Source organism: Typopeltis vanoorti, chromosome 4 (genome assembly GCF_054136105.1).
Source record: "Typopeltis vanoorti isolate ZY-2024b chromosome 4, IOZ_Tvanoo_1.0, whole genome shotgun sequence".
Classification (NCBI taxonomy): Eukaryota; Metazoa; Arthropoda; class Arachnida; order Uropygi; family Thelyphonidae; genus Typopeltis; species Typopeltis vanoorti.
Genome location: NC_143552.1, coordinates 106904332 through 106923955, shown reverse-complemented (window position 1 = coordinate 106923955; position 19624 = coordinate 106904332). Strand labels below are relative to the sequence as shown.

The 19624-nt window shown below is 35.6% G+C and overlaps 1 protein-coding gene across 1 annotated transcript in view; it reads left to right on the top strand.

Moving 5' to 3' along the window:
• The window catches only part of ClC-a (chloride channel protein 2), a 388967-nt gene that overhangs the window by 157061 nt on the left and 212282 nt on the right, over positions 1-19624 (top strand). The window contains exons 14-15 of the mRNA XM_090392133.1: positions 3877-3987; positions 12686-12783. Coding sequence (XP_090248259.1) covers positions 3877-3987; positions 12686-12783 — 209 coding nt within the window. The remainder of the gene's footprint in view (positions 1-3876; positions 3988-12685; positions 12784-19624) is intronic.

Here is a 19624-nt window from a genome sequence, read left to right as displayed (position 1 = left end):
ATACTGCCCTTGGTCCTTTTTTTTAAGCAGTCTTCTCTTAGTAACTCATATCAAAATCTTGTAGAAGTTCCTCTCACACAGAATGCCTTCCCTCCTTCTAACCACTTCCCACCTCCTCCTTTGCTTCCACTCATCTTGAAGGCCTTTATTCTCCATACTACTTAGAATTCTCATCTGCTTTCCATGCCTTTCAACAGAAGATATACCAAAGCAGTTGAAGATAACTCATCACAGGTGACTCAACAAGAATCCCTGTTTCGTATTTGACATATGCCAAAGCATACAATAGATGCAAAACAAATTTCAGAAAATCCAAAGTTTGATTTCATAAAGACCAATTAGCAGAAAACTCATCTTTTTAAATGGAAGCCATGTCTTCTGGTCCTCCTTTGCAAAGACCATCAAACACAACTTCTGCTTATCTGCTCTTCCACTTCTCTCTCATCTAGATGGCACCTTGCCACCTTTATCTTTAATGGCATCTAAAGATAAAGCTGACCTCCTGCCATTACTCTTTTTCTCCAACACCTGCATAGATGACCAAGGCAAATTACATTCTGCTATACCAGTGACTGAGCACTACATGCTTTCTGTAGTTTTTTTGGAAAAAAGATATTGGAAAATGCTAAACAACTTGGAAACTGAAAAGTCTTCTAGTCCCAATGATATCTCTCTTTTCCCAGTTGTACCCAAACATTGTACAACTGGGAAAAAGTTGTACAATGTTTGGAGACCAGTAAAAATCACCTCCCACTGCTACATACCGGTGCCTCAGATGCCAAAGGTTTGCATTAAAGGAAGTGTTAGGGAAAGCAGTACTAGATTTTCTTAATCTTCTTTTCCTGCTTCGATTTTCAGGAAAAGAAGATTTTGAAAGGCTTTTAATACCATGCATGAATACTTAAACTGTATATAATTATATTCATTCATAAGCAGTAGTATGTTTCAGAATTTAATTTCAGAAATTAAAAATTTGAAGTTTTAAAGGGAATTGACTAAATAACATGGACATTGTGATAAATTATTTATAACAGAAGAGAAATGTGGAAGAATAGCATGATAATCTCACAGAATTCAACTATTCATTAAAAAATAGATACTAATTAGTGTATATTCATTTAGCAGACGTTGAGAAATGCAGTTTTAATATTCTTTCTTTTATTTTAATATTGCTTCTCAGTGGATGGGATCATGCTAAATAGGGTTGAGGCAAAGATCCTTGAGGAACAAGCAGGTTTTGAGAAATATAAGGGTACCAGAGATCAGATCCTTTGCCTTAGACAGATAGTCTTCTAGTCCTAGAAATATATAAAGAAGTTAGACTCCCTCTGATAATGTGTTTCTTAGACCGCTCTAATGCTTTTGACTGTGTTGAGCATGTGAAACTGTGGGAAGTAATGAAAAGAATGGATTTTCCTCAACACACTATTAGGTTGATAGTTAATCTGTACAGGGAGCAACCTATGGTGAGAACAGGTGTTGGATTAACTGATTGGCTTCAGGTTAGAAAAGGAGTTAGGCAAGGATGTTTACTTTTTCCTCACTTGTTTAGTATATGCAGAGGACATCATGCATGAAGCATTGGATAAGTTCAAGACAGGAATTGGGATAGGTGGTAGATTGATCAGTAATCTGAGGTATGCTGATACCTCATATTGAAGTTTTAGGCAGGTATGCTCTACCATACTCCTCTGTAATGACAAGGAAGAACTAGGACAAATTCTTGATAAAGTTAACAAGATCAGTAATAACAGAGGACTTCAACTCAATCCTAGCAAGACAAAGATTATGGTTCTCAAAGGAAATACAAACAGAGAAGCTCTTGAGAAATAAGTGAACCTTAATGGAGAAAGAATTGAGTCAGCAAGAAGTCAGCAAGTTTGAGTACCTGGGATGCATTATTAATGTGAAGAATTATTGTTCAGAAGACGTCAAAAGAAGTTTAGGAGTGGCTAAAACAAGATTTTAAAACAAGAATGGTTAAAACCGGATTTTAGACAAGTCAGGACTTGTCTAAAATCTGGAAGGATGGATCTATCTCCATGGGAACAAAGTTGAGGATTTTGGATGTAGTTGTTTTTCCAACAGTGACTTATGGATGTGAGACTTGGAACCTAAAGAAGTCAGATAAGAAAAGGATAGCTGCTTTTGAGATGTGATGTTATAGAAGGCTGTTGAGGATATCATATTCTGTGAAAGGCATACAAATGAATGGGCGTTAGAAAAGATCAGTAGAACTTTAAGGCTCCTTTGGCAGAAGAAAGTTAAAATATTTTGGACACATTGAAAGGATGGAAGGAGGACTTTTCAGAACAGTAATAGGAGGTCAAGTTCCTGGAAAGAGAGGAAGGGGTAGATTGTCAATGAGATGGATGGCTTGTGTGTGGAGTGACTGATCTTCAGAGAGTTGAAGCTTCCAGAAAAACATACAACAGGATTCTATGGCATGGCCTGGTGTGGCACATCACTGAGCATATGAGTGACCATACGGCATCTGTGGATGCCAGTGAACATATGATGATGATATGGATGGGAAAATGTATTGAACATTTAAATCTATCATAAATTCAATGTGGAGACTATTTACCAATTATTTTATTGAGGTTTTACCAGTAAAACCTCATACACCATACTAGTATGGTGTACATTATAGCACACTTCATAAAGAGAGCAAAATTTAAAAACAAAAAAAGGACTAACAGGTAAATAAATAGTAACACAAAATATATGAAAAAACTAACAATGGTGAGTGCATGTGATTCACGTTGCATTATATTATGATGGCTAGTGACATAATGGTCATATCAGATATGCATGCTAGAACACATCAAATACATAGAGAATAAAAGAAAACCTAAATCAGGACTTTTAATAAGAGTACATATAACAGAGACAAAAAAAGTAATTATAGTTTTATATTTTACAAATATTGGAAATGTTAAAAACCCACATATTGTAATAATAATAAACAAGGTATGATCCTGAATCAGATTTGGTTGTCTTACATCAAAAACCTGGCAAATGTGATTTTGAATGTCCTTCTCTTATTTTAATAGGCATCATAATACAATATGCATCATGTACACTCAGCACGGTTAGTCTTTTTTCAAATATTGTGTTACTGTTAAATTTGCCTCTTGCTTAACTTATTGTATTTTTATGCAAATGATCTATGAGTTTATATGTAAATTTAACATAAATTCCAATATGTTTTGCCTTCAGTTAGCTAACAGCATTATCAGGAATAAAAACAATTGTGGCAAAACATTAAAGTTCAGGTTTTACTTATAAATAAATCTACAAGTTTATCCCACATTGTTTATTTGTATAACATATTGTCCTCATAATTTTTGCTTCAGTTTATTATTATTTTTCACTCTCCTGGTGAATTGTACTATGATGTATGTGAAACTAATAGAGGTTTAATTCAATAAAATAATTGATCAACAAAGTCTCCATTTGGAATTTATACTGAACTTAAAAAAAATATTTTGGAGTTCTAATATTTTTGGTATAGAAGTATATAGATATTTTAGTCCTTCATTGTTCGGAATATGAGCAGTATTTTTTTCATGTTCTGAAGGATATCAACTTGATTCACTTCTTGAAAAGCATATCAAAAATTTCTTCATTAAATCATTTTAGAATAGAAATTGAGTACATTCACATACTTTTTTCTTTCTTTCATGAAATTTCACCAAAACAAATTTGGAAAAACTTGAGTTTAAAAATAGGTTGATCCCCAAAATCATATGCCCTACTACTATTTAAAAAAAAAAAAAAAAAAAAAAAAAAAAAAAAAAAATATATATATATATATATATATATATATATATATATATATATATATATTAAATTTGTATATTAATTTATCAGGGGCAGCATTTGGTCGATTGGTAGGTGAATGCATGGCTGCATGGTTTCCAGATGGCATTAGGATGGGAGACAGCCTAAACAGGGTTATTCCTGGTGGTTATGCTGTGGTTGGTATGTATAATCTTTGTAATTTTTAAAGTGATTTATATTTACCTGTATGTCTAGATTATTTTTAATTACTAATGCCAGGGATGAGTTGACTCATCCCTATCCATAGCAAAGCCATGGGTAGGGATGACAACACTGTAGTCATGAGATATGAGGATTCGTATAAGTAATATTACAAGAACAAATATTAAGAGAGAAACAGAAATTTGAAAGAGTTGATTTTTGCACAATACGAGGGTGGTCTGAAAAGTTCTTGGCCTAACAATGAAAAAACGAACTTATAATTTCAAAATTATTTTTATTTTTCAACATAATCTCCATTAAGACCAATACATTTATTCCAGCGATGCTCCAGCTTCATTATCCCGTCCCTGTAGTGGTTCTCAGTAAGATCTGCAAAATACCCTTCTACATCTGCAATCACCTCTTGATTTGAAGAAAAACGCTGACCAGTGAAGAAGAGTTTTAGTTTTGGGAAGAGATAGAAGTCGGAGGGAGCCAAATCTGGGAAATAGGGTGGATGTTCCAACAATTCATAGGTCAGATCCCTTAATTTTCCTATTGCCAAAAACACCTTTGTGGACAGGTGCATTGTCCTGATGAAAGATGATTTTTTCTTCTGCAAACTGGGTCTTTCCTTACTAATTTTTTCGTCTAGTCTGGTTAATAGATCAGAATAATATTCCCCAGTTATTGTTTTACCCTTTTCGAGATAATTAATAAACAAAATGTCTTTAGCATCCCAAAACACTGATGCCATGACCTTTCCTGCTGATGGAACCGACTTTGTTTTCTTTGGTGCTGAACAACCAGCTTCATTCTGGTGTGTAATGGTGAATCCAAGTCTCATCCATAGTAATAAATCGATGCACAAAATCAGTTTTATTCTTGTTAAAACGCTCCAAGCACTGTTCAGAGATTTTCATGCGAGTGTGTTTTTGATCTGCTGTGAGCAAGCGTGGCACCCATCTTGCGCAAAGCTTTTTCATTTGCAATTCTTCATGAAAAATATATCCTACACGTTCTTTTGAATTGCCTATAGTCTCAGCAATTTCACGCACTTTTAACTTGCCAGTCATCCAATACCATATCATGCACTTGATCAATGATTTCTGGTGTTGTTACGCTTTTTGTATGTCCTTCACGTGGATCATCTTCAAGGCTGGTGGTACGGCCACATTTAAACTCTGCAGCCCATTTCTTAATTGTTGAAAACGAAGGAGAAGGGTGCCCATAAACTTTTATGAACTTCGAATGAATTTCTTTTGCTGTTAAACCTTCTTTTACAAAGAATTTTATAACCACACGATACTCAGTTTTATCCATTTCAGGGATACAGACAACACTTTTGCTTCAGACAGCTGTTTAAAACAAACTACCTGATAAAATGACTTGCAGTTTCATGTGGATACTTATGACAGATGTACCAACTTAGAAAAAAAAAATCTCTTGCTGATAGTGTTGCCATCTATGGTCGAGGCCGAGAACTTTTCAGACCACCCTCGTATATTGGAGAAAAGAAAGGGAGAGTTGTATATGATTCCTTTAAGAAATAAAGAAAATAAATATATGGAATGAATGGTCATTTTCTGTGATTTCCTTTTTAAGTTCCTATTGAGAAGGTAATTCAGTGTTATTGTTTTTGTGATTGAGGATTGAAAAGAAACCCACTCACTATGTTTATGGAACTGACAGCTGTCAAGTAAAAGCAATGATGTTCAAAATGTTTTATCCATTTCAGGGATACAGACAACACTTTTGCTTCAGACAGCTGTTTAAAACAAACTACCTGATAAAATGACTTGCAGTTTCATGTGGATACTTATGACAGATGTACCAACTTAGAAAAAAAAAATCTCTTGCTGATAGTGTTGCCATCTATGGTCGAGGCCGAGAACTTTTCAGACCACCCTCGTATATTGGAGAAAAGAAAGGGAGAGTTGTACATGATTCCTTTAAGAAATAAAGAAAATAAATATATGGAATGAATGGTCATTTTCTGTGAATTCCTTTTTAAGTTCCTATTGAGAAGGTAATTCAGTGTTATTGTTTTTGTGATTGAGGATTGAAAAGAAACCCACTCACTATGTTTATGGAACTGACAGCTGTCAAGTAAAAGCAATGATGTTCAAAAATAGTTGTATTACATTTCATCACTGGATGAAGCCTATGTAATGTGTTATTAATGTTTCGATATCTGTTTTAAACAGAAATTGAGTCCGCTTGTAGTAAAGCATAGCTAAGTTACAGGTATGAGTTGTCTTTTGTGTAATTGTGTGCAAGAATGTTTGCTGCTGCTTTTCTGTTTCTCTTGGAAATCTTCCACAATTCAAATGACATGGGAATTGCACTGAGAAATGTACATTCTGATGTTCAAGGACCAAAGTAGTCTGTAGACAGTTTTGTGTATGCTAAATTAATTTGCTAACTTTTTGTCTCTGTACCCACTTTGAAGTCAGTGTCAGAAGAGAAGTGACCCAGTGTTTTAATAATTTCACTGTGAGAGAGAGAGCAAGAGTAAGTAGAGGGGTCATTCTATATAGTTTTAGTATAATTTTTATATGTTGTGTTTATATATATACTTTGTTAATAAAATTTTAAAAAATGGTTTAGGGGTAATTAGTCATGAAATTCATTTAAATTGCTAAGCAACATGCTTATTTAATATTTTAAGCTTGGATAGATGAGTAGGATTGCCATTAAAATTTTAACCCCACTCATCTAAGCTAAAATTCTACTTGCATCTTCCTCAAGGAATTTGATATCAGCATCACACCTTAATAATTCCATAACTTTGCATCATCTGCAAACAAATCAGTATTCCTTGTCATTCTACATAAGATATCACTAACAAATTAGTTGGAAAAGTAACGGCCTATAAAAATAATGAACCCTGTGGTCCCAGTTACCTTCCTTTACTGGCATGTTGCCTCCTTATAAACAGATTAGTCAAACAATCCATTTGACTTATCTGTTATTCATCCCTACCTTACTCAACCAACTTGCCATGTGGCAATCTGTCAAATGCCAAGTGAGGTTCATTTATGTTGCTATGTATCAGTCATCCTTATCCAGGAAATTTGTTGCTTTTTCATAACATATACATTACTAAAGTAAGATCTTTCCTTTATAGCCTCAGGTATATAGAGTAGTGTATAATTAAAAACATCTATCATAGATGTTTTTAATTTAATTAAAAACATGTATCACCACTCTTGCATAGTTCATTATTTTTTCCTACTTCCACTCCTTTGAGGCACTGCCTTCTGCATAACTAATTATACAACCAGGTCAGAGATACAGTCAGTACTTTTGCATTTTTCTAAAATATCTAATGATAGATCATCCATCCTTACAGCCTTATCATCTAACTTACTGAGCTCATTCATGTCTGGTTTGTAATCTGGTACTTGCCTACCTTCTGGACATTGCACATTATTCACACAGTTGTGAAATATAAAATGTGATTTCTTAAGGGTTAAATCTAGATAACAGGTGACATAAGGATATGCATAAATTATCGTGGAAAAAGCACTAAAGAAATAAGAATACAGGAGTATGCAGAAGATTTTAAATGGATATGATTGATTACAATTTAGTTTAGAGGTGAAATTGGGTATCCCATGAAAGAAGAATCTAAGTAGGGTAACTTCCTGTGGTAACTTCCTCTAGATTAAATTATGCACTATTTAATTTAGATTAAATTAAATATTGAAAAACAAGAATATCTCAGCTCAAGAAGTTAGAAGCACTTGTGCAAAAATAAGAAATAATAATTATTATTATTTATTTTGAAATAATAATAATCTGAGACCTCCAGGGAGTCAAGGACTCGAGAGGCTATAAATCACCCAAACCAGCTGTCATACCTTCCCTTAAATTCATTCACACTAGATGCATTCACTATCCCTAAAGGCAAACTATTCCACTCACTCACTTCTCTGTGAGAGAAAAACCTAGCTCTTACCCCTTTCTTGACTGCGAACAAACTTAACTTCCATGGATGCCACGATGTTCTCTCTCTGTGTCCACCTTCCATATAATGCAAAATTTCATCAGACAATATCCTGTAACACACATTCAGAAGTTAATAGACTTCTGTCACATCACCCGTCTTTCTCCTGTTAACCAGTCTGTAATCCACATATTTGTAATCTGTCCTCATAATCTAAATCCCATAATCTGGATATAATCTCTATAACTCTTCTTTGCACCTTTTGCACAGTTTCTTTATCCTTTTGGAATCCAGGAGACCAAATCTGTGCATGATAATCCAGGTGAGGTCTTATCAAAACCTCATAAAGAGGTAAAAATTGAACTTCCTTATCCTTACATGTCAGGGTGCACCTCAACATCACAATTATACCCTGAGTTGTATTTGCAACTTTTACTATGTGACTTTTGAACTTCAAATTCCTATCCACCATTACACCAAGTTCCCTAGCCTCATCAGTTTCTTGTAGCATAACCTCACTAATATAATATGCTGTTGGAAATCTGATTGCAAAAAAGTGCATAACTTTACACTCACTAACATTAAACTGATAGGCATTTCTGTTTGCCCATTTTTTCAGCTTATTCAAATCATTTTGCAAGTGCTGGATATCAGTAGCACTCCCTGAATGCCCTGCCTATCTTCGCATCATCGACAAACAGTTGTGCCTCTGATGTTAGACCCTGCCTGATATCATTAATGTATAGATTTAACAATAATGGCCCAAGGAATGAACCCTGAGGTACATCACTGGTCACCTTAAATCTGGCAGATTCACACCCACTGTATACCACTTTTTGATATCTGTCTGTCAACCATCTCCTAATCCAAGTCGAGTTTATATTCCAATCCCATATTCTCCAGGTTTATGTAACTGGCTTTCATATGGTATCCTATCAAATTCCTTAGCAAAATTCAACATTATCATAGTGTGTCGATTCTCTTTATCCAACTTGGCCATCACATAGTTATAAAATATGCAAATTGCTAAAACATGACCTTCCTTTAGTAGAAATCTGTTTAAAAGCAAAACCAAAGTCACAGGAAGACTTGGAGAATAATAAGAAAGATAATCATCATGAAGGTGACAAAATGTTCTAGAAGCTGAGAAAGGTAGGAAAGAATATTATAAAAGGAATCTTATTTGAAAAGAAATGACACAAAAACTTAGATAAATATTTTCTGAATTCTAGAGTATTTACTCTAAAAAATTATTTTATTAGATAAAGCATTGACAGAAAAGTAGTAGAAAAAAATATTTAGAATAAATACAGAATTCATTCATAGTATTGGAGGTAGAAAAAGCTCTTTGAAATGTGGAAAGGCAGTTGGTATAAGTAATATCACCAGGAATGTTCATCTATAGAGGTATAAAAGTTTTATATGTGCTGTACTTTATAATTCAGATGACTAGATAAGAAGTTAATATTCTGGATAATTGGAGTAGAGCTCATACATGAACTACCATTACCTCTGAAAAGAAAAGTAAAACTGATGTAAGAATTAGAAAAGTTTCTAATATGTGTTCTAAGGGTATATGCAAGCAAACTTAAGAAGTTAGAAAATGTCATTGAGAAACTAAAGAACAAAAAAGCTACATTCATTTACATCACCATCATCAAATTACTAATATATGTACTTTCAAGAGGTGTACAGGATACTATGACATTATTACATGATTAATTTTGAATTATTATTAACCTCCTATTAATAATTTTCCTCATTCTACATAAGACATCACTAACAAATAAGTTGGAAGAGTAATGGCCTATAAAAATAATAAAGCCCTGTGGTCTCAGTTAATTTTCTTTCCTTTACTGGCATGTATAACTTCTGTTATGATGATCTGGAATAATAATTATAATAAATTTTGTAATCCCCCCCCCATAGTTCATCAGTTGCAGTCTTTAACTTGTTTCACTTTGATTTGTACCTTTTTTTTTATGTCTGATTTGATTCTGTTTTTTTTTTATTATTATAATATGCTGCCTCCAAGGGTGCATTGTAGGAGGGCACTCTACTCCAATATCCATAACTCACCATCTCCCTTACTTTATCCTCCAACAACTACTACTCATTCATGTTGGAGGTTTAATGGAATAATTATCAGCACTGAGAAAGGATTAAAAATAATTTTAATACTTTCAATATTTCGTCTCTGTCACAGAGACATCTTCAGGGATTACAAAAAACTTTTTGTAACAACACACACACACAAAAGCAATACAGTAGCGAGTGAAACTAAAGTCCTATCTAGGTGGTGCTCCCTCTATGGGCATTTGCAGGTGGCCTAGGATGTAAAGAGGGATCTCTAATAATTAATGTTTCCCAAATTTTGGGAAGTTTAATGCAACCATATTTGTTTAAATTAGGTTGATTCCTGAGTGCCGATGCAGATTCAAAAAACAGTCTTTCTCTTTTGAATTTACTATGGTAGAGCATGGTCGTTTTTTTCAGGCGATTCTGTGGGTAGTATCCAAAACATGGTCTGCAATGCAGATTGACCATAATCGTAATTGCAGATGTAAGACCTGTGTTCTTCTAACTGTCTGAAGTAAGTCAGTTTACAGGCACAAGGTACTCTATATACTCCAGGCACTGAGAGAGGAGGGAGCTGGTCTTTGGTGGAACGGATAAGGGTAGCAAGTTTACGGTAGGGCTTAAAAGCTGTATGCAGGGTGTACTTTTTTAATGATCTGGCTATTTTTTCTGATGTACCACGAATGTAAGGTATGGTGATGGCATTTCTGTAGTCCTTCTGAAGAGCTGGTCGGGGAATGGGGAAGGATGTGATTATTTTTTTAATCCTGTGGTCATTGTAGCCATTGGAAAGGAAGGTGTTGTGTATGTGTGAGAGTTCAGTTGAAAGAGCAGTTTCACTGGAACAAAGATTGTTCCAGTGACCTTAGTTTCACTCACTACTGTATTATTGCTTTTGTGTGTGTGTTGTTACAAAAAGTTTTTTGTAATCCCTGAAGATGTCTCTGTGACAGAGATAAAATATTGGAAGTATTAAAATTATTTTTAATCCTTTCTCAGTGCTGATAATTATTCCATTTAACCTCCAACATGAATTCTGCACAGCACTTAAGCCTCAACACACAAACTACTACTGCTAGTTGTACCACAACAATGGCATCTACTACAAACAGTATTTTTTTGTGTGTAAATTGCATGTGTTCTCATGGCTGATTTGTCTATATTTGGGATGAAAGATCCAAGTTTCTTGAGGGAAAAAACTCTGCTACCTCTGTATGAGATTGGCTAACTCACCTTAACTTGAAAAGCCCATATAAAGATTATTCCTCTTGTCATGATGAGAATCGAACTTAAGTCTTTTTCCATTTGAAAGCCCAGTGTCCTGTTGTTCTTCCAGTTGTGCTATGGAGGTGCTTTTATTGCATAATAGGTAAATAATAATTTCTAGTGTGTATGTTCTGCACTTATGCTTTAACACAGTTGGCAGAAAAGCTTTGATTTGTATTACATCTGGGATGTGAGAGAATTTTATAGGGCTTTTCAACAGCAGGTGAGTTATCTTGTTTCACACTACAAAACAAACTGACCAGAGAACATGCTCATTAGCAGATGTATACTGGAGATCAGACCAACTATCCTCTCATTACCAATAAGTTAAAGAAACTATGTTACTTAGCCAGTTGGAAACGAGTTATTTAGTTTGCATTTCTGAAAAAATAGCACCCAACGGTCATGTTTGGTAAGCATGGTGGGTTGTCCACTGCAGGTAGATGCTCCTAAGAGATGTAGATACACTTGCAATTGACTCCTTACACTTCCATTTCAGTATGCTGGAACTGATTATTGACTTGGGATGGCCCAATTTGTCAACAATTTTCCAAACAAATAGGCCTGCAACATGGCATCCTATCACAACACCTCTTTCAAACTCCATCAGTTCTCTTCTTGCAGCCGTTTCACTGGACACAGTTGCACTGACTTGGGAGCATCATATTCCTCCAATTTATACTAGCTACAAACACATGGCTCTTTACATGACACAATGCACTTTGCCCATGGAGGGGGGGGGGGTGTCCTTTGACGTCTATCCAAGCAATGTATGTAATTTCTGTTCTAACACAGACATGATTAACATGTTTCAAATGTGTCAATAAATTTATTGTTTATTTTTTAGAAAGAAGAAATATATAAAGCAGTATTTGTCCTAACATAAATACTGACTGTTAGCTTTAAATTAAAGATACCAAGAAATTATATACTTGGTTAAATCCTTTTTCCAAGTGTAAGCAAACAAAGTTTGCACCTGAAGTATTTTCAGGACTGGGGTAACTCATGATAAAGGTGGTATGACTTCACATCACTTGCCTTAGTATCCCACAATGCAAAGCACATCTCCTTGCAGACATGTATAATGCTATGCATTATGGGATGGGTCACTACCCAGACTGGTTTCGACCTTTATTGAGTTCTCTTCAATGGAAGCCAGACCCAGAGGTGATACTAAGGTCGAAGTAATGCAGAAGTTATATTTCCATATACTAATTGCCAAAATGTGAAGTCATACCATCTTTAACAAGAGTTGCCTCAGTCCTGAAAATACTTCAGGCACAAACTTTGTTTGCTTACACTTGGAAAAAGGATTAAACCAAGTATATAATTTCTTGGTATCTTTAATTTATAGCATGACCAAGTGAAAAAACTGACTGTTAGCTTCTTTTATCATTTTAGGTGCAGCAGCATTGTCAGGCAGTGTTACTCATACTATATCAACATCAGTTATTGTATTTGAACTTACAGGACAAATGTCTCATATCCTTCCAGTCATTGTAAGTATATCTCTGGTTTTGTATCATAAATTTATTGATAAGATAATTAGTCTTCACATATTTTCATATTTCATTTCTTTCATACTTTCTCCTTGTTTTTATTTTTGAGATTTAATCCAGTTTTTTCCCTTATTAGTTTCCTATCTTATTACTTTCAATGATTTATTCTTTTCAATAATTTCTTTTACTTTATTAATGTTATGTCTTCTAATATCATTTCTTATTTTTCTTCTCACTAGTTTTCTAAATTCAATAAATTCTATTTCTTCCCTAGTACCTTTTATGTTTTTTTCTTCTCTTTTCTTAATTAAGTCTGTGTCAGAAGAGAGGATTGGAATATGTGGATGCTTGGAGTGTGTTTGAGAACAGAGAGGAATTGTGTGTGAGAGACCACTTGCATTTGAATGAGGAAGGACATATGCATCTGGAGAGATTGCTGTTCTGAACGAGTCAGTGTGTCCCAGTGGGGATGGCAGCAGGGGTGGCCTCTTGCGGGAATGGGTACTTGAGAGAAGGGGGACGACATCAGGTAATGCTGAGCACAGTGGAGTCTAGAGGGGATAATGTTGAGTATAGAAACAGTGGCATTTTTATGCTTTATATTAATGCCAGGAGTATTCGGAATAAAGGAGAGGAATTGGTGGCACTGATAGCATCACTCTGGCCAAAGATTATTGGGATCACCAAGACGTGGTTGACAGAAGAGGATATTATAACAGGAATAGAAGTTGCTGGGTACAGCATTTTTCGGCAGGATAGGAAGGGAAAGCGTGGTGGTGGAGTACTGCTTATGATAAGTGACGACCTATGTCCTCTAAGAGTGGAGGCTTTGGAAGGCTGTGACACTAATGATTTTGAAAGCATATGGTGTGAGGTGGAGGTGGGCAAGACAGGATATTTAGTGGAGTGTTGCTACAGACCAAGGAGCACAGAGGGTGGGGACCAGGAGATGTTGAGACAGTTGAGCATGGCAAGTGCAAAAAGAATGATTGTTATAGGAGATTTTAACTACGGCAGTATAAATTGGGGAGAGGAAGATGCACGTAGCAATAAGGGAATGGAATTTCTAGAATTCTTGAGGCACAAATGTCTTAGGTAACGTGTAACAGAGGGAACAAGAGGTTCAAGAGATTTGGTTATAGCATCAGAAGAGTTGATAATAACTGAGATGACATCTCTCCCACCAGTTGGAGAGAGTGACCATATGGTTTTGACTTGGAAAATGAACAGACATGCAGGAGTATCAAAGAGACGGGAACGTATGTGGAATTATAAAGGAGGTGTCTTAGACGTCAACTTGGAGAAGTTTCGTGGAGGGAGGAATTGGAAGGCCGGGATATCATTTTGGGAAATTGTGAAGGAATATTTGTTAGCAGCAATGGTAAGCTGTATTCCACGAGTGAAGAAGAGGATATAATTTGGAGTAAAGTGGCAAACAATATTAAACAGGAACTGCATGCGAAAAAGAGACTATGGAAGAGATATAAGGAGACAGGTGAAGAGAAGATGCATGAAGAATATAAGACACAGGCCAGGAGAGTGACTAGTATGGTAAGGAAGGCGAAATTGGAATATGAGAAAAGATTGGCCCTTAGATCCAAGGAAAATCCTAGGGAATTTTTTAGCTATGTGACCAGGGAGGAGAAATGACTGTGGAAGAATGACGTTGTGGGATAAAAATGGGAATAGAGTGACTGATGCAGAGGACATAGTGGAATTGTTCAATGAACACTTTATTGGAGTATTTCATCCTGGAGGAGTCAATTTGAATACTAGAGGAATAGGGCAGGTTTAGAGGTGCAGGAGGAGAGTATGTTCCAAATACTGAGTACTCTGAATGTCAGTAAAGCTGTGGGACTGGATGGTATTTCACCACGAGTTTTGAGAGAAGGTGCTAGGGACCTGGCTTTTCAATGAAAGTCTGGCTGCGGGAAAGGTGCCTATGGAAGGAAGGTAGGATAGTGCCATTGCATAAGAGCAGTAGCAGACTGGAAGTGTCTAATTATAGGCCAGTTTGTGTGTCATCAGTAGTTAGTAAGATCTTGGAGAAAGTAGTGATGACACACAAACTGGCCTATAATGTTATCTGTGAGAGTCAACATGGATTTGTGAAGGGGGTGCTCTTGTTTTAGCAATATGCTAACCTTTTATAATAAAGTTACAAGAGCATTAGATGAGGGAATGTCATATACTGCCATTTTCCTAGACTTAGCAAAGGCATTTGACAGGGTGCCACATGATAAGCTGATATTCAAGATGCAGCACATGGATCTGGATGCCAGATTTGTCAACTGGATTCAGAATTGGCTGTCCGATAGGTATCAGAGAGTTGTGTATGGTGGAGCAATATCAAAGAGGCAGAAGGTTACAAGTGGGGTGCCACAGGGCTCAGTACCGGGACACACATTGTTTAACCTTTATATCAATGACATTGTCCATGGATTGCAAGGGGATATTCAGTTGTCTGTAGATGATGCGAAGCTGGGAAGGGTTATTAGTAATAGTGCAAATGTGGTAGCCCTGCAAGAGGATTTGAATAAGCTAGATAGATGGGCAAATGAATGGGTATGTCAGTTTAATGCAGCAAAATGTAAGGTCTTGAGGTTTGGGACACATCAATGGGATGCTGCATACTCTATGGGAGGAGTTAAACTGGAGGAAGTAGGGGGAGACAAGAGATCTGGGGGTTGATGATTGATAGAAACCTGAAATTTAGGGGATGTATTGCAAAGGTAGTGAAGGTAACACAGAGGATTGCTGCAATAATGAGGACACTGACCTGCAGAGATAAAAGGGTTATCATTCTATTGTATAAGACTCTGATCAGACCACACTTAGACTATTGTTCTCAGATCTGGTCCCCAGGATTTGAAGGGGATAAATTAACTGTGGAAAGGGTACAAAGGCGGATAACGAAGATGGTGTCAGGACTGTACAATGTTAGTTAAGAGAATCGGCTGAGGGAGTGTGGACTGCAGAGTTTGGTGGATAGAAGACAGAGAGGTGATATGATTGAGACTTTTAAACTGTTGAGAGGTGGTTACGGGGGGGAGTGACACTGGGGATTTCTTTCACTTCGTTGAACAGCGGGAAGGAGTCATGAGAAGGGGCCATCCCTGGAAGTTACGAAAGGATATTGTGAGAAAGAGGGTGAGGAGTGGTTTCTTTTAATTTAGGGTGGTTGAACCATGGAATGCATTGCCTGATAGAGTGGTAGAGTTTGTGTTTCCTAGGAGGGACCTCCCTCGATGAATCTTGATAGACTTGTGTTTCTTAGAAAGGACCTCCCACGAGAGTCTTTTGACTCCTTGGAGGCCTGAATGATAATAATAATAATAAAGTCTTTAGTATTTTGGCTTAATCTATTATTTCTTTCTTTAATGTTTTGCCATGTTTTTTTACCATTTCCACATTAGATTTCTCTATTTGATGATATAATGTTTTCCATTCTTTGGGTAGGGTTTAGGTGTTGTTCATTTGAAATAAGTTTTTCTGTCAAAATCTTTTCAAATTTTTTGTACTGTATTCTAATCATTTCGTTATCTATTTTAACACCTGTTCTTTTTGTTTCTCTCCTATTTTTTCTATTGTTTAATTTAATTTTGACTGACTATTCTATTGTCACTATCAAAATCTGCCATATTTATTACTGATATATCTTCTATTAATTCTTTTTTGTTACTCAAAATAAAGTCTATTTCATATTTTGTAGTACCATCCGACAATTGCCATATCCATTTTTATTCTATATTTCATTCTGTTCACATGTAAATCACACCAAAATGCTTGCCACCTTCCTCAAAACCACTGACTATTTCATCCCTTGTATCTCTACCTGGCATGAGCATAACTCCTCTTTTCTATCTTCATGAAAAACATCATACCCTTCCAGCTGTATTCCTGTCAAGATGTCTTTCTCATCGAACCACTTCTCACTTATTTGTACAATTTTTAGGTAAACAAACTCAATGCAACATTTCATTGACCTTATTTCTAATACTTCTAGCATTTGTGCACCAACACAATTCATTTTGGGTCTTTAAGTTCTTAGATGTGATTTCTCCATGCATTCCCCTAGCCATTCCTCTCTCATTATCCATCCTAGAATCCACTCTAAACCAAAATGCTTCCCTCCACATATCCCTCAAGCCACCCCATTCCTTTTTTTTTGTCTAATCACACATTCATTTCCTCATCCAGCATCAAATGTTTACACACTGCTTGAAGTAGAAAAAGCCATTAAAAACCTAAAATTTGGAAATTCGACTGAAGTAGATGATATTTAACCAGAAATGCTCAACATGAAAGTAAAGAAGTTTTAATGACTGCATTGCATTGCATTGGTCAGAAGGCCAAATTCTGGATGATTGCTCATAGTACACATCTATAAAAAGAGAAATAATGGATGGAATAATTACAGAGGAATTTTCATATTGAGTGTTCCAGATGAGAGTTATGCGAGCATACTTGAGATGACTAAGAAAAATTCTGAAAAAGAAACTTGGGGAAAAACAGGTTAGATTCAGACCAAATAGGAGTTGTTGATATCATAGTTTTTTTCTATAAGACAAATAGTTGATAGGAACATAACAAGATCTGTATTTTTTTTTTGTAAATCTGGAAAGGCATTGGCAAGATATCAAGAGAAAAGCTGTTCAGTATGCTATACTTATATGGAGTAAGCAGGATATTACATGAAGAATTGAAGAGGCACAAGAAGTTGGATCTAAATTCAGGTATGAGATGAGGGCACACAGTCTTCAGTGTTATTCAATGTCGATATGAATAATATGAAGGAAAGTGGCATTAAATCTGATGTCAAAATTTCAAATATTCAGCTCAGCTGTTAGTTGATAAATTACCTAAGGCCAGTGTATTATGAATATGAATTAAGCATGTCCCTCTGATCATCTATTCACTTGTTTTGCTAGATGAAAAAAATCTGTAACCTCCATATGAGATAGACCTTATCTTCAATTGAAAAGCCTTCATAAAATTTTATCTCATACACATTTACTGAGTTAATACTTCAGAGCTACAGAATTAATACTTCAAAATAAAAAAAGTAGGCAAACAAAGACTTATCTTGAATACTCAGAGAACTTAAGGAACCTAAAAGATAGCAGGCAGGTTTTGTTATTAGTAAGGATAAGTGTAAAATAAATTGCTCTCTTGTTTTGTTACACTTATATTAAGTTTATAATGTGAGGGTCTAAAATAGCATTTACTGGAGTGTATTCTTGTAGGGCAGTATGATAATGCAACACTGATTTTGTCACTTTTCTGTTAACAATTGGCTTCCAGATAGTTTTATTTAAAATTACAGATTTGTGGAAATCTATTGTTTTAGGTAAAATAACTTCATATAAATGTAGAATTACTAGGCATTTTGAACTTGACATCAACCCCATCATCAGGAATGTATATAATATTCATAACAGAAACTGGTTGCCCCCCCCCTTCTCTAATTTCACAGGTGAAGCTAGAAGGGAACCCAAATCATTTGCTATCAGTTATGATCTAATGCAACATTAGAGAAGGGCAAACTGGTTGCCCTTCTCTAATTTCACAGATGAAGCTGGAATGGAAGCCAAATCATTTGCTGTCAGTTATGATCTAATGCAAATTGTTAGCCTGCCAACCAAAACCAGATAATTCTCATCATTATATTCAACCTCTTTCTTAAATAGCTTTCTCTCCAATTACACTATAGATGTTTGCTCTCCTGTTAGAAACTCCAACTATATCCTCATCCACATCTCCTTTTCTACAGATTAATCTCCTCTTAGCTAATCCCAGTATCATACTCTGTGACACCATAAATGTGCCAAGTGCAATGCCCTCTGGGATTTCTTTGTCTCTTTTTCATTACTGTTTGATTACTGTTTTTGCTGTCACAGTCCAAACCTTCTCTAACCAAATAATTTAAATAATCCTTACTTGAATGTGAGGGCCTTTGTTTCTCCCACTCCTCTGCAATTCCCCCCCCCCCCCCCGTCTCTTTCTAAGCTCTCATTTTTTTCAAAAAATGTAAGGCACATTTTTTACAGTCCATGATAAAAATATATTTATTTGTTGGGTCAAGTCAATAACTCCAGCTTCCCACATTTTCAGTCTGTATTGTATCCTGAAACAAGTGCAAGAAAATCATTAACAAATAAAAAAGTAGACTTTATCAGGGCCATATTCAATAAGATTGTCCTGCTCAGCTGACAGTAAGCCTTCTGGTCCTTTGCTAATGCTATTGAATGCAACTTCCACCCATTCTTATTTCTACTTGTCACATTATGATGTTACCATGTAACATTAGAGCCTCCATAGCTCAGTCGGTATAGATGAAGCCCTTTGGTCGGAAAGACCTGGGTTCTATTCCCATCCATGACATGAGGAACTTTTATCTGGTCTCTTTTGATTAAATACAAGTTAGCCAGTCTCATAGAGGTAGAGGGTTTTTTTCACCCAGAAACTGATGTCAGTATTCTGCATTAAGATATTTCATAACAATGTCTTAAATATTGATTTCTCAAACATTGTCATGTTGGTATGAAGATAATCTAGTGAAGTTCAATGTTATTCAAATGCAGTCCTATATTATTATTAGGAAAAAAAAAACATCCTACTTCACTCTTTCATAATTTTGATAATATTCAGATTTCCATTCAAGATACATCTAGCTTACCTTGGCACAGATATATTAAATCAATAGTCTCCTCATCTTGCAAAAAAAAGGTTGGTATTCTTTTTTTTTCAAACACTGCTTTTCTTCTACTAACTCATAATACTTCACAAATCGCTAATAAATCCCAAATCCAACCAAACTTAGAATACTGTTCTCACATTT